Source organism: Dysidea avara, chromosome 7 (assembly GCF_963678975.1).
Source record: "Dysidea avara chromosome 7, odDysAvar1.4, whole genome shotgun sequence".
In the NCBI taxonomy this organism is placed as follows: domain Eukaryota; kingdom Metazoa; phylum Porifera; class Demospongiae; order Dictyoceratida; family Dysideidae; genus Dysidea; species Dysidea avara.
Genome location: NC_089278.1, coordinates 9,585,104 through 9,599,199, shown reverse-complemented (window position 1 = coordinate 9,599,199; position 14,096 = coordinate 9,585,104). Strand labels below are relative to the sequence as shown.

The 14,096-nt window shown below is 38.2% G+C and overlaps 3 protein-coding genes across 3 annotated transcripts; 2 read left to right on the top strand and 1 right to left on the bottom strand.

Annotated features, from left to right (window-relative positions):
• Positions 1-10: 10 nt before the first annotated feature.
• LOC136259949 (glutathione S-transferase omega-1-like) lies at positions 11-2,385 on the bottom strand. The gene is made up of 4 exons (XM_066053528.1): positions 2,218-2,385; positions 1,981-2,140; positions 1,837-1,934; positions 11-511 (listed from the first exon to the last, which is right to left on the bottom strand). The coding sequence occupies exons 1-4, from the start codon at positions 2,311-2,313 to the stop codon at positions 113-115; spliced, it is 753 nt and encodes a 250-aa protein (XP_065909600.1). The 5' UTR covers positions 2,314-2,385; the 3' UTR covers positions 11-112.
• Positions 2,386-2,429: 44 nt separating this feature from the next.
• LOC136260113 (dual specificity protein phosphatase Mpk3-like) lies at positions 2,430-2,939 on the top strand. Its single transcript, XM_066053739.1, has one exon. The coding sequence runs from the start codon at positions 2,430-2,432 to the stop codon at positions 2,937-2,939; it is 510 nt and encodes a 169-aa protein (XP_065909811.1).
• A 1,617-nt stretch (positions 2,940-4,556) lies between these two features.
• Positions 4,557-11,908, top strand: LOC136259901 (murinoglobulin-1-like). The gene is made up of 37 exons (XM_066053459.1): positions 4,557-4,695; positions 4,746-4,939; positions 4,994-5,019; positions 5,083-5,242; positions 5,298-5,350; positions 5,416-5,433; positions 5,577-5,726; positions 5,778-5,850; positions 5,900-5,984; positions 6,784-6,892; positions 6,948-7,187; positions 7,235-7,408; positions 7,463-7,588; positions 7,642-7,704; positions 7,759-7,953; positions 7,999-8,151; positions 8,206-8,343; positions 8,397-8,469; positions 8,516-8,675; positions 8,730-8,958; positions 9,010-9,216; positions 9,273-9,318; positions 9,366-9,458; positions 9,505-9,675; positions 9,730-9,805; positions 9,855-9,907; positions 9,959-10,077; positions 10,126-10,209; positions 10,261-10,459; positions 10,532-10,755; positions 10,815-10,967; positions 11,021-11,080; positions 11,127-11,248; positions 11,305-11,401; positions 11,461-11,523; positions 11,567-11,669; positions 11,725-11,908. The coding sequence occupies exons 1-37, from the start codon at positions 4,631-4,633 to the stop codon at positions 11,787-11,789; spliced, it is 4,419 nt and encodes a 1,472-aa protein (XP_065909531.1). The 5' UTR covers positions 4,557-4,630; the 3' UTR covers positions 11,790-11,908.
• The last annotated feature ends 2,188 nt before the right edge of the window (positions 11,909-14,096 follow it).

The window sequence follows — 14,096 nt, the reverse complement described above, 5'->3', positions numbered from 1 at the left end:
ACTTTCTACATAAACAAAGGATACACAAAGTGATGAGTGAAAGACTATCACACTAAATGAATAACACTATGAATGAAGTACGTATGACTAAACAAGTCCAAAATTTTTAATGTCACTTTTCTTTCCTGGCATGTATAGTGTAGTCCTTTCCATCCAAGTCATACACATGCTCGCCACCAGAAGAATACAATTTCATGAAGTCACAGTGTTGTTGTGGAGTGCGACTAGTCGCCTTCACTGCCTCATCAGCTAGCATCCGATCCATCCACCCGTAAAACACTGGGAATTTGTCTCTGGTGATGGCTTCTTGTAACTTGTCACAGAACATCTGTATTCCAGGTAGCCGCTCAACATGAGGCCAGACCAAGTAGTCGGCTGCTAATGGCTTGTCGCCAAAAAGAAAGCTGCTCTCTTTAAGTAACTCCTCCATCTTATTTATTATAGTGATCATTGAAGCAATGTTCTCCTCAACATTGTTACCCCGAGGAACTGAATAGAATGGACCTATGAACTACAAAGAGAATTACACCAAAACTATTTCATAATACAGTTTGTATACCATACTAGCAATACACCTCTTACAAAATAGACCAATGTAGACCACTGCTGGTAGCACAGATAGGATGCGAGTACAATTTGGTCTTGAAGGAATTCTAACTTGACAAGACTTGACTTTATCTGTTGTCTCGTATTTGACCTGATAATTTGATCTGCTATTGCCTTGATTGTCAATCAGTGTGGCGACCAACCTTTTAGGATCACTAATCTAATGACCAGTGGAAGAAATAAATGGGAAGTCAGGCCAAGTGATGAGTTTGTGAGGTCTGATCATGGTTACCACCCGTGAAGCATACTTGCATGCAATGGGGGGTTGGAGGGCATGCCCCTTCAGAAAAATGGCAGCGTGAGATTTCATTTGAGAGCATTTTCAGACAATGGTGTAGAGAGTGATGTATGTGTGATGTAAAACTGAATAGGACTTTAAGCTATTTTACAACAACAAAGCAACAATGTTTAGAGTATAACTGTTCTATTAGAGTATACCTACTATACAAAACTGTGCGTCTCTGATCCCAAATCACAGTGCCGATCAACCTCGGACATGCTGCATATTGACTTTAATCAACAATTGACATTACATAAACAGGCATCGCTAGGAAATTATACTAGAGTATGAGTGCCCATATGTGTATGTATATCTGTATCTGCTACTTGTTTACACATGTTGTTGATCTGATACTGATATGCAAAAACAAGGCTGTTAACTGATAGCAAATTCGATTATCAGTACACCTCTAAAATGTAGTGAAGGTAAATTTCATAGTACAAGCCAGGGTACAGAGTTTTGAATGTGCTAGAGGCCAAGGGGCCAGAACATAGCTTTTAGAAATGACAAGAGATGAGGGGGACTGGAACTATGCATGCTGGAACTAAGTAACCACAGGTGCCAGGATGGAAGTTTAATAGGAATCCAATGTGTTGTTCAGCAGATGGATGACACTGGAATGCAACAGGTACTTAGTCTAACTGTACAGCCCTAAGTCATTAACATGGCAACTTTAATAGCTACTATCTGTTCACCATTCAACATGATTGTGGTTAACTAATCAATACTTTGTTACAAGCAATCAATATTCAAGGGTAGACTATATCAGTTAAATGTATTAGAAAAAAAAAAAAACCACTCTCCTCCATAATTGATTTACTGACAAGCTGGGAAATTGTAAATAGTCAATTACTAAAATGCAGTTTACATTTTTAACTTTGGGTAGGTCAGGCTCTTAAAGCTGGATGTGGCCTAACTACAATGCAAAACGCTAACACACATTCACCTACCTTTTTCTCAAAGTCTTGCACAAAAAGTTTCTGTGCAGCTTTGTTCATCGGATCAGTACCATATACTTTTACTCCATCATAAACATCATCAAGATATTCTAAAAGACATCCATCTTAAAACTTATACATTTCACAGCTACTGACCAAACACCAGTGATGATTCTGGAAGTCGTTGACCTCTATGGTCAATGAAGGGCACTTGTCCACGGGGATTTAGCCCCAAGTACCACACTGGCTTTCTTGCCAAGTGTATATACACTTTCTCGTGTGGAATCTTCTTGACAGCCAAAATCAGATGTGCTCTCTGTGTCACGTGAACGTATTTTATTATTATTATTATTATTATTAAGCAACTACCCGGCAACTACCAGACCAGCTTACCTGTGCAAAAGGACATATTGGGTTACTGTACACACGAAGATCAACGCCTGCAGGTATTGGTGGAGGCTCAGTAGTGTACAACTCCGTTATAGGCATCACAATTATATTTCGCTGACCAGTTCTACAGTCGATCACGTGAGGGTCAATTACGCAATGTTATATCACCAACTACTTTACTTCTTAGAAGCTTTGATTGTGGTTTTGCTGGGTCGATGGCTGCTGTAAATTGGCCTGCAAACGTTTCTGAGCGACAGAGACCATCTGCAAGCAAAATTCTACCTCATGTTTATCTGGGAAACTTTGCAAGCTCTGCCAACCCTTCGTTTCTCAGAGACAGGAACATCAAGTATGTCTTAAACGTCACTCCTTCCCCTAGCTTCAACCCACAGCCTGATATTGAGTACTTGTCCATTCCTATCAATGACAATGAAAAGGAAGATATTCTGTCAAATTTTGAACAGAGCATAGAGTTCATTAACAAAGCTGGACCTGATAAACATGTACTTGTACATTGCCACTTTGGTATCTCACGGTCAGTCACCATAGTAATTGCATATGTTATGAAAGAGAAGGGATGGCCTTTGGCAAGGGCTATGAAGTTTGTGCGTGATCGTCACCCAAATGGTGAACCAAACTTTGGATTCTTCCATCAGATGTGTGAATACGAAAAGAAGTTGTATGGTAAGGTATCCATGACAGAAGAGGAATTCGCCTTTTTCTGACCACTGAGCAAGCAAAGCAAACCTTGCTTTGTTGGTTGAATTAGCTGTCATTTTTGAAAATTTTGTAAATTTATAATGCAGTACTATGATTATTAATTAGTTAACTATTATTGTATATAAGTTTTTGCTATGTAGTTACAAATTTGTTAAATTCTTTTTGTACAGATTAGGCTTTACAGGCTCCTTGAGCCTTCTTTACCTGTAACACTAATACTAATACTATGATGTCAATGCCATTGTTTTTGTGATCATGCATGCCGGCATTTAATTTCTTCTAACGTATGTATCAGTGTTAGATAGTAAGCTTGCTATACACAATGTCGTGTGAACGATACATGATCTAGCTTAGTATTCATTTTGTAATCAAGATTTTGTGGATGCCAAAAAAGGTGGGCTGCCTGGTATGATAACTCTTGGTCATCCTAGTGTAGAGATAGGCATATCCCATACACTCCTTTACCTGAAAAGTCCTTTCTTGTCTATTCAGTTGTAATTCACACTGTGCATACCTGCTTTTTTTGTAAGGCTTGTTGGCCAGTTTATTGTTACCTGAGATGGCAAGTGCTTGAGTAAAAAGTTAAGTTTAGTTGTTAGACTAATAATGAACTGAGAGCTTCCACTTAACCTGTATGGTCGGTAGCTATAACAAACTATAGATCAACTTTTAAAATCATGAGATGAGCCAGTACCATATGTAGTGGCCCTACATGTGTCTCCAGTATCTGTCTTTGAACACTAAAATAGCTATTTTTTGTCTGTCTCTGCATGCATAATCACAGTAGTGGTACTCAGTTGTCCAGTAGCTATAAACTTCACAGCATAATTCATATACAAATACTGCCTGTATTTCATATTCCATTTATGTTTTTGGGTTGAAAGTCACTAGTCCAAAATTTTACTTAGGCTCAAACAAAAAACATCAATACTGAATAGCATTGGAGTCTTTTTATAGATTTTGCTTCGGTATAGGGAGTTTTTTGAATTGGTTGCTTAAAGATGGAAGTAGTACTGGTATTGGAACACTGCTGGTAGCTAGCTATAGGTCAAGTTTGCATGGTGTGATTTTCTTTTTTAAGGTATAGTGCATACATCACTTACAATAGACAAAACTATGGTTACAGTGATGGAGTGCTGCTACAACACTATGAATAAGAAATTGTAACCAGACTAAAGGGAATCCCTGATGTGTTCTTGGCTTCTTGCATCATGTTATATCAGGGGCACATCTGTTTACCATAGCTGTTCTATAGCTCACTGAAGGCCTGGCCAGTAACAGTAGCATGACTGGTATAGCTACACACACTAACAGTGCTGTCACCAAGGTCAACTGCTACCTGAACCACTTAAAAATAGCAGCTGAAGGATTTCACTATGCTTAAGAAAGTAATCTGTAAGGAAGAAGAAATCATTTTTTTGTATCATGGAGATAAAATAAAAATGAGGTCGCTCAAACCTTATGTTTTGCGTGCATGTAAGCTCTGAGCTCACTATAAAGTCATCAAGGTCATCATTGACTTTAGTCATCAATCACTGCCACATGTGCAAATTTGTGGTTTATGTCATGATCACCTGATTCAACACTGTTATGGCTTGGTTAGCCACACTATAAAAGCATTGGTACAGACACAAAGAGCACATAGCTAGAATATAACTTCTTTGGCTTTACTGTGATCCAGGAGCCCCAAGTCAAGATGTTCAAGCTCCTTTTGGTTAGTGCAGTACTGATTGCTGTAGTACAAGGACAAGACACTCCACCGTATGTATAATTTTATTGCTGCTATTTTATATATATTTTCAATAAAATAGGCATGTGTTGTTTCTGCCCAACACATTCAGTGTTGGTTCAGAGGAGACAGTTACCATTACCATCTATGATGATAATGTTGAGCAATTCCTTGTAGAGGCAAACCTCTATTATACAGAATGTCGCTGTAGTAGGAATACTCGCCCTAGGTGTGAAGACCATCAGTTCTCAAAAGACACTGCTGTTGCCAGAAATGGTATGGTATGGAATTATCTATAATTTATAAAATTTACCTTGACCTAATCCATAGGTGAACCTGTAAAGCTCAAAGTTCAAGTGAGTAGTAGTAGTTTGCTTTGTATTAAATTGTCTGACCACATGTCAACTGGTTTTTATTAGATGCCTGATTCAGCACAGTTAGCAGACAGGCGGTTCTACTTCACTGTGTCCGCAGACAATGGCTCTATAACATTTCTCAACAGACAATTTGTCTCTTTGACTAATAGAGGTTACCTGTTTGTTAAAACCGACAAGCCAATTTACAAGCCATCACAAACTGGTATTTGTATGCGTGTAAAATATGTGACTGTGTCATGTCTCATCCTCCCACACAGTTGAATTTTGTGTAGTTTCTGTGGATGCAAACTTGTTACCAACTGCTGCTACTGTGAGTGGTAGTGTTGTCAAAGGAAGGTGGGTGGTGTTTACATTTTTTTTTCTTTCTTTTTGCAGGTTGATGTGCGAGTGACGGTAAGTGATGATTTAATAATGTGGTTTAGTTGGTCTGTACTAATACAATAGCCTGTTGTAAATTAATTGTTATGTCTACATTCACAGCTTTGAGAGAGTCATAATACAATTACTGTGTACATGCTGTGTATATGTGTTACCAGGATGCCAGATCTGTAACATGGGGAGCTGCATCTAGAAACATTATGACATGGGAAAATGTTGAGATAGGAAAATCAGGAATTGCATGCCTAGAATTTCCACTGTCAGATGAGCCACGGTTTGGAGAATGGACAATTATTGTGACTGAGGAGGTAAGCTGATTGTACAGTCTATTCAGTGGGTACCTACAGACCTTACTACAGATAGACAGGGGTAGTTGTGGATACTATCTAGGATTTCGAAGTGAAACATGCAAGTTTGAAGTTAAGGAGTTTGGTAAGATTAGAAACGACATGATAATTGTACTGTTTTACTTGCACTTTAGTTCTGCCAAGGTTTTCTGTGGAGCTAACTGGACCCAACAGGATTGAAAGAAGTGATGCTGCAATCAGAGGGATGGTATCCTCCAAGTAAGCAAATGCATTGTTCATGCACACTTGATTGATAACACAGTCAGTCAAACTTCACAGATAGCACTATCATAGTACTTGTTGATAGCTCACAAAAGCTTGGTAAATAAGTTTTCCTACACAGTGTGGATACCACTGTGGACAATGTGGAGTAGCTATATGTTTTAACATCACATGTTACTGTAGAACATTGTACGTATTTACACCTCTCATGGTCTTCAAAAATTTTTTTAAAAATAACAGAAAATGAATAAATAGACCGTATTCCAAATGACGTCACGAAATAAAATGGCTGCGGTTATTTGGGGTATTCTAACAATTTCGAGTGAGAGTTCCAATGGGGCTTAATAAGATTCAAATCGCTATTCAATCCTGGAAGAAGATATTGACCTAAAACTAACAGGTACAGTTATAAGGGTATAAAATCTATTCCCTAACGCCGGGTTAGAAATTTTCAGCTGGTTTTCAAAGTTTAGAAGAAAAACTATTGTTTCTTTGCTGTAATAAGCAAACCTGGTAATTTTGCCTCGATATCTAGTTTGTTAGCCTCTATATCAATCTTCAAATTGATCGCCATTGGTGATAATACTCGAAAATATAAGAATCCCTCAAATAGAAAATTCGACTGACACCATTTGGAATACGGTCTATACAAAGTGGTCAGAATACTGTACAAAAGGATTCTCAGTTGAATCCATAATATAATAGTTGATTGACAGCTAGATGACACTTACATGCATGTAACTACAGCAACAATCAATTTGTGATGAATTTACTTGTGTTTGATCTTGTTGTTCAGGTATACATTTGGAGAACCAGTAAATGGTACTGTTACATTAAACTTCACCCTGGAGGCTTCTGGAAGGAGAGAATCCTTCATGTTTTCACAAGTTGTTGCTCAACTAAATGTAATACATTGTACAGTATGCTGAACTATATGTCATTTACTTGATATACATGTAGAAGAGAGGGAAGTACTCATTCACAGTAAATACAGAAGAGTATCAGAGGATAGTGCGATATCGATTTGATCCATTCTGTGTAAAGTCAACCATCAAAATAACTGCTGAAGTGGCAGAGGCAGGAAGGGGCACTACACAATCCACAGAGATGGTCATCCCTCTAGTAGCAAATCCTGTAACCTTGTCATTTGCTGAAGGAACTCCAAGATCATTCCGACCAGGGCTACCCTATATGGCTAGAGTAAGCTGAGTAGACAACTTGGCACAATTTAGTGTCACTATATTCAGGTCAAAGCAGCATATCCTGATGGTTCTGTTGCTGGAAATGTAGCAGTGAAAATCAGAGCAACCATCAACAACAATGACAACGTGTTGTACAATGATGACCTGAATACTGACGAGTCTGGGATAGCTGTTGTACCAATATCTGTTCCAGCCAATGCCAACTGTTTGCAAGTGAAAGTAAGATTACCAAAGTAACAGCTGATGTTATTATTTAACCTATGACAATTACAGGCTACAGTTTCAGAAGAAGTCCAATCTTGTGAAGAAACTAGACTATGTATATCCCCAGCACCACTATATTCTCCATCAGGAAGTTTTCTGCAGGTCACAGAAAAAATTGTAAAGGACATTTATGAGGTAACCAGCTCTGTTCACTGAATAAACTTTACTGTAGTACTGAAATGATGTAGGTTGGTGAATTGGCAAGTTTCACTGCTCAGTCAACATTTCGATTTAAAATTCTTCACATAATGGTTGGTGGCTCTATATTCAGATATGTTACTAACTAAAATATTGCCTTGTAATAGACTGTCAGTCAGGCTAATGTAGTAAACTACACTACTGCAGTAGTAGATACAGCAGTACATAAACATGAATTTACCATTACCATCAGCTACGACCTAGTACCTGGCTTCAAACTGTTGGCATTCTTTGCCCGTGAAGATGGTGAACTAGTTGCTGACATGATTGAAGTGAAAGTGATGTGTGAATTTAAGCACAAGGTAACACAATCATATCCAGTTGTCTAGACTTGTAATATTCTCCAGGTTAATGTAAGCTTTAGCAAAGATTCTGCTCAACCAGGGGATGATATTAGTATAACTACTATGGCTGATGCCGACACTCCTGTGTTAGTTGGAGTAATTGATACCAGTTTGACTCTGTTAGCTGATGCATGCAAGTCACTGGAATCTAATAACGTTAGTAGACATGCATGCACACAATTGATGGTTGTTAAATTGAACTGTGAATAGGTTTGTGAAAGGTTAAAGTCGCTAACAAGAGGTTCCTTGACTAGTATTGATAGCACCTGCCCAGCGGAGTCTACTGGTCAATGCTGTCCTACTGCGTGTCAAGAACCCACAAAGATTTCTTCCCGTAACTTTTTCTTGGTATGTTAACTTGAATATATTAGTATAGTTGTATTGTGGTATTCTGTCACCAGCTTGCAGGAGTCAGTATGCGAAGTAACATGTTCCAACCAATAGCTCCTGTTAGACCCACTACTCCCCCTCCAAGTAAGTAACAATAATGGTGGAATTAATTAATTTAATATTTTAATAGCTATTTTTGATCGGCGACCACCTGGACAACCTGGACTTGTACCTGATCTAACTGAGGAACGTACAAAAGTAACAACACCAGCCCCATCTGATGACTCACCATCTCCACGTACTCGTACCTTCTTCCCTGAAACATGGATATTCCAAGTGAATCACACTGAGTAAGACTTACAATAATGAGACTGTTGTATCATCTTGGTTTATGACTGCTGTAGCTCCACTGGGATGTTGTCAATTGAATCTATTGTTCCTGATACCATTACTTCATGGGTCGCCGAAGCATTCGCATTCTCTACAACAAATGGCTTGGGAATTGCTGCTCAGACTTCTCTTACAGTTGCCAAACCATTTTTTGTTTCTCTTGAGCTACCATTTAGTATTAACTATGAGGAGGAGGTCACTATTGTACCACTAGTATTCAATTTTCTTTCTAAGCGTGTAAAGGTTCGCACATCAGACTAAATTTATCATTATTGATATTGTATATAAATATAGGTCAGACTACAAGTGAAGGTTGATGATAGTCTAGTGTTGCTGAACAAAGATGAAATACCCAGAAGGTTCAGAGTTTCCGCTGGTTCTAGTAGGCCATTCACCATGCAGCTAAAGGCTCTTGGAGTAGGAAACTTCCCAATCAGAATCACAGCAACAACCACATCTTCAGATGCACAAGATTCAGTACAAAAGATACTGTTTGTTAAGGTAACATAGATAGTAAGTACACCATGAATGTGACTGTTAAATGTATGACAATTTAGCCTGGCTGTGTGAAACAAGTGAATACCACTAATATGGTCATAAATGGTGGGTAAAATGCTATTTTGATACTATAACTAATCATATATTGTTAGGTACTGAAGAAGAATCCAGTGCATTGTTTGATTTCCGACAGTTACCTGATTGCCACATTCCTGGCTCACAAAAAGCATCAATCTCTATTACTGGTGAGAAATTAAGAATGTCAATCAGAAAAATTTATTCTACACTTAGGTGACATTGCATCTCCACCTAATCTTACCAACCTCCTAATACTCCCATCGGGTTGTGGAGAACAAAATCTTGTCAAGTTGGCACTAAATACTGTTGTGGCTAAATACCTACAAGAGACCGAAGGGTTGCCAGAGCATTCAGCAATTAGAGTGTGCTTCAATCTACAAACAGGTGAAAAAATAAACAATGTTTACTGATACCTATCCCTCCCTATGATGACACCAGGTTATCAGCGACAACTCAACTATCAAGCCATTGGGGGATATTTCAGTATATGGAATGGTGGACAACCAAGTCTATGGTAAGGTGTACACTGTATACAGCAAAAGTCAAAGAGTTCGCACTACCAGGCTAACTTCAGCAGCTGTACAAGTCTTCTCTGATATACCTGGAGCCCTAGAAGGTTTGCTAACAACAGTATGTGTGTACAATTGTACAAGTGTTGTTTGAATAGACTGTGGAGATATTGCGGATCAAGCAGTAGTGAACGCTGCAGTAAGATACCTCATGAGGCAACAGCGTAAGAATGGAGCTTTCCCCAGAATTGGACAAGTACATAATTACCAATTATTGGTTTGTCACCATACATCAAATAACAGTATTGTACTATGACTGATGCAGGGATTTGATGGCGGTGAATTTGCTCTAACAGGATTCACATTAAAAGCACTCAAGAGTTACACAAACAGTTTCGAAGGACTCACAGTAAAGAGATAGCTGCTGCATATACTATATATACATCTGTCCCATATACAGGTTGATAGACAAATTGCTAATGCCACCAGTTACTTGATAGAAGTATGGAGAAATTACACTAGCAATAAAGAAAAACTGTGCAGCTATGGAATTGCATTAGCAGCATGTGCACTAGCAGAACAGCCAACTGACAGAAGTGTTGCACGCAGTCGCAGTGAAATGATAGAGGAATTGAAGACTAGAATACAACGTCAATCTGGTACGGAGTCTTCTAAGACCATAATGTCTCTCTAAGAGTGTACTATTATTGGCATGCTATATTCTTCACTAGATGGCACTTGTTATATTTGTAATGAGTGTGGTGACAACAGTGAAGACGATAGTGATGATGAATGCTCTGGTCCTTCTCAATCCACTGCTTCTTCAACATGCACAGAGATCACTGCTTACACTCTGCTTGCTTTGCTTAATAGTGAAAATGATGAATATGTCTTCTGTCTAGCTTCATGGCTAGCAAAACAGAAAAACAGATTTGGCATCTTCAGTTCGTCACAGGTAATACCTCACAATGGAGCTATAGTCCAGTCTTTTCACTGTATTTCTTTGTGATGTAGGATAGTGTTGTAGCCATTAGAGCTTTGACACAAGTGGCTGAGCTTTCATTTAGTAAAGAACTGTCACTGACAATCAACATTGACCTCCCAAATAAAGAAGACAATACGTTACAGATAACTAACGAAACCCGGTACACAAAGACAACCTATGAGGTGTGTTATGCTATACACAATTTATAAATTGTCAGTGAGATGATATTTTATAGATGTCTGTACCTGGAGTGGCAGAAGTCAAATGGTCAGGAAGTGGCAGGGCTATCATACAGGTACTAGTTGGAAATGACAGTCCATTTGTGACCCCTTATTCTATAGGCTGTCTTGGAATATCATGGTTGTGATTGCTGCCAGGCATCACGCGCCTTTGATCTTAGTGTCACCCCCAGATTTGTTTGCAATGGCGGTGCTGAAATATTGACACTACAGATGTGTTTCCAGTAATGCTAAAGAGTGTAATAAAGTGTTAATGTTAATATTATTTCTCTGTTTACAGATACAATGGAGTCAATAGTTCAAACATGGCGCTACTTGACTTTGAAATGCCTTCAGGATATGCATACCAGTCATGGTCCTTTGTTGGTCCAAAAGAGGTTGTTTTTTTTAAATGTGATGCAACAATAAAATTTATCACAATTGTATGTTATGACAGCCATCAGTAACTGTTGAACGGACTGACCAAACTGGCAATGGAGCAATTCTGTACATTGATGAAGTAAGGAGTTCATTGTAGAGCTCTTTTTAAAGTTTTTTCCTAGGTGGGTAAAAGAAGAGAATGTATTGAGGCAGTGGCAGTTATGACCTTTACAGTCACGAACCCCAAGTCTCCACCAGTTACAATCTATGACTACTACAATACTGGTTAGTTGGCATGTGCATGAGTGGTAACAAGAAGCATGAGTACTCTTCATTGTAGGTCAAGCAGTGACAAGGTACTATGACGTGGTAGCTCCTTCCACAATTTGCAACAGGCTTCAGTGACAACCTGTGGAGCAACTGCAATGACAACCATACTAAACATTTTTTTGTCATTCTTTTTTGTTCTCCTAGTTGTATTAATGTTTGAAAGTTTCACATTAAACCTGTTTTTGTGATCATTACACTTCTACTGAATATATCCACAATAACGCAGAGATCTTTTTAGGCGATTATTATCATATCACATATAATGTGTCTGGAGGTATACACCCATACTATCTATGATTATATTGTTCATTTCCTGTCACATAGTGTAGCAAAAACTGGTGCGGGTGGGAGGTGATTATTGATTCTCTATTTAGATTCAAGGTTATGCTGTACACCCGTACGTACATATACAACAAACACAACAAAAGCATAAATCTAAATTAGTTATCAAAATATTTTTATTGTTCCCATCATAGATAATATACGTGGGTATATTATCTATGTTCCCATGCAGTCATTTCTCATGACTGCTCTATTAGAGTATCTCAATCTTGAAAGGTGCAGAGACTATGCACCCTGTTGAACAAAAGTGGAGGGACACCAACCTCTCTAGTATGTTCTAAATACATTTAACTTAACACTCTGTCGTTCTCCATCATGAAAAGGGGCGTTCACATGATCTATAATCAAATAATTAAAATTTGGTGCAGTTAACTAAAAATTGATGTGGACAGTACGGGAAACAAGGAATAAAATAATGATGGCCTAACTAATGTATACCATTGTTTCACAAGCTGAAAAATGAAGGGTCATGCATACAGAGAGTACATAGTACCACCAATGGCTATTTTGTGGAATCATAGAATATATGTATATTGTATTAAACTCTGAATCTTGTAACTTATAGGCTGTTGCTGGCAGTCATGTGAATAAAAATAAAACTTGGACAAAAGGGGTCCTCAAACGAAAACAAAATCCTTGTGGGAATTGAACCTGGGACCTCCAGTGTGTGAGCCAAGAGTAGTAACCTCTGCTACCTTATATGTGTCCGAGTGGAGTAATTTCTATATATTTAAGACAAAGGTAAAGAAGAAACCCGACCCCAACCAACCCTAACCTTAGGTTTGCCTGTGAACTACTTGTTGCATGCCCTAAAGTACAAGACCTGAAGTAAACTACTGGTCAGGTGCCTTAAAGTCAAACACTCGGGGCATACTACTACACGCGTGTCAACCCCTAGCTCGTGCATGTGCGTGATAGTGAGAGAAATCTATTGGACTGCTGGAACAATAGCCCTGGCAAAATATTTCCGGCTGCTGAAACAATAGCAACTTCGTAACTTAAAATTAGAGGTAACTGTAGCATTATATTTTGTACTTTCACTATCGTCATTCCCACGCTGGTTTCATTTTTGAACCAGTTTTTGTGGTCGCACGTGACCGAGGATTTTTCATGCATATATATACTCCACTCCAATTGGTATTTATGTTTCTGGTCCTTTGAAAATCAGTTTTAGGTGTGGGCGGAATTCAGCAACAAAGCAACAGTAAATTGACTGCTCAATTAGAGTTTTTGTGATTTACTGACTGTTCTATTAGAGTATATTGATCCGTACTATGCACTCTGCCCATTTCTTACAGGTTTTCACTGATAAAATACAAATTATGGCACTTAGATAGTAAATTTAGCATACTTGTTGCAGCCCAATATTTGTTTCTAAAATCCAGGTTTTTCAAAAAGCTGATGCAGGCATATTACCCATGTATTTCTGAAATTTCACATTCTCCAAGGCGGTAGACCAGAAACATAACTACCAATGGACAAATTTCATAATAATAAAAAAATCAACTGTTGCCCCTAGCAACCTAATTTTTACATTATTTGTAGGTGTCAATGTCTGAAGTCACCTCAAAGGATAGCATATATAAGTCTTGAGATATGACATTTTAAAGTTGCAATTTTCCCATACACTGTCAATGACACTGCTGCCCCTTCTCAGTAATTACACAAATCATGAGATTCAAAGAATGTCATATCTTATGACCTATACACACTATCCATTTATAACTTGGAGAGATTATTGTTGACATTCACACCTACAAATTATGTAAAATTGAGATATATGTACTTCTGAATTTTTGATTTTTGCATATATTGCAATACCTCATTTTTGCGATTGCCCAGAAGGGGCAACTGTAGCCCTCTCACATGGGTGTGTATGGGAAAACCACAAATTTCAAAATGTCATATCTTATGACATATACATGCTATCCTTTCAAAATTTGGAGAAGTTACTTGAGACACTATCATCTAAAAATAATGGGAAATTCAGGTTGCTAGAGGCAATGGTTATTTCTATATACTATAATGAAATTTGTCTAT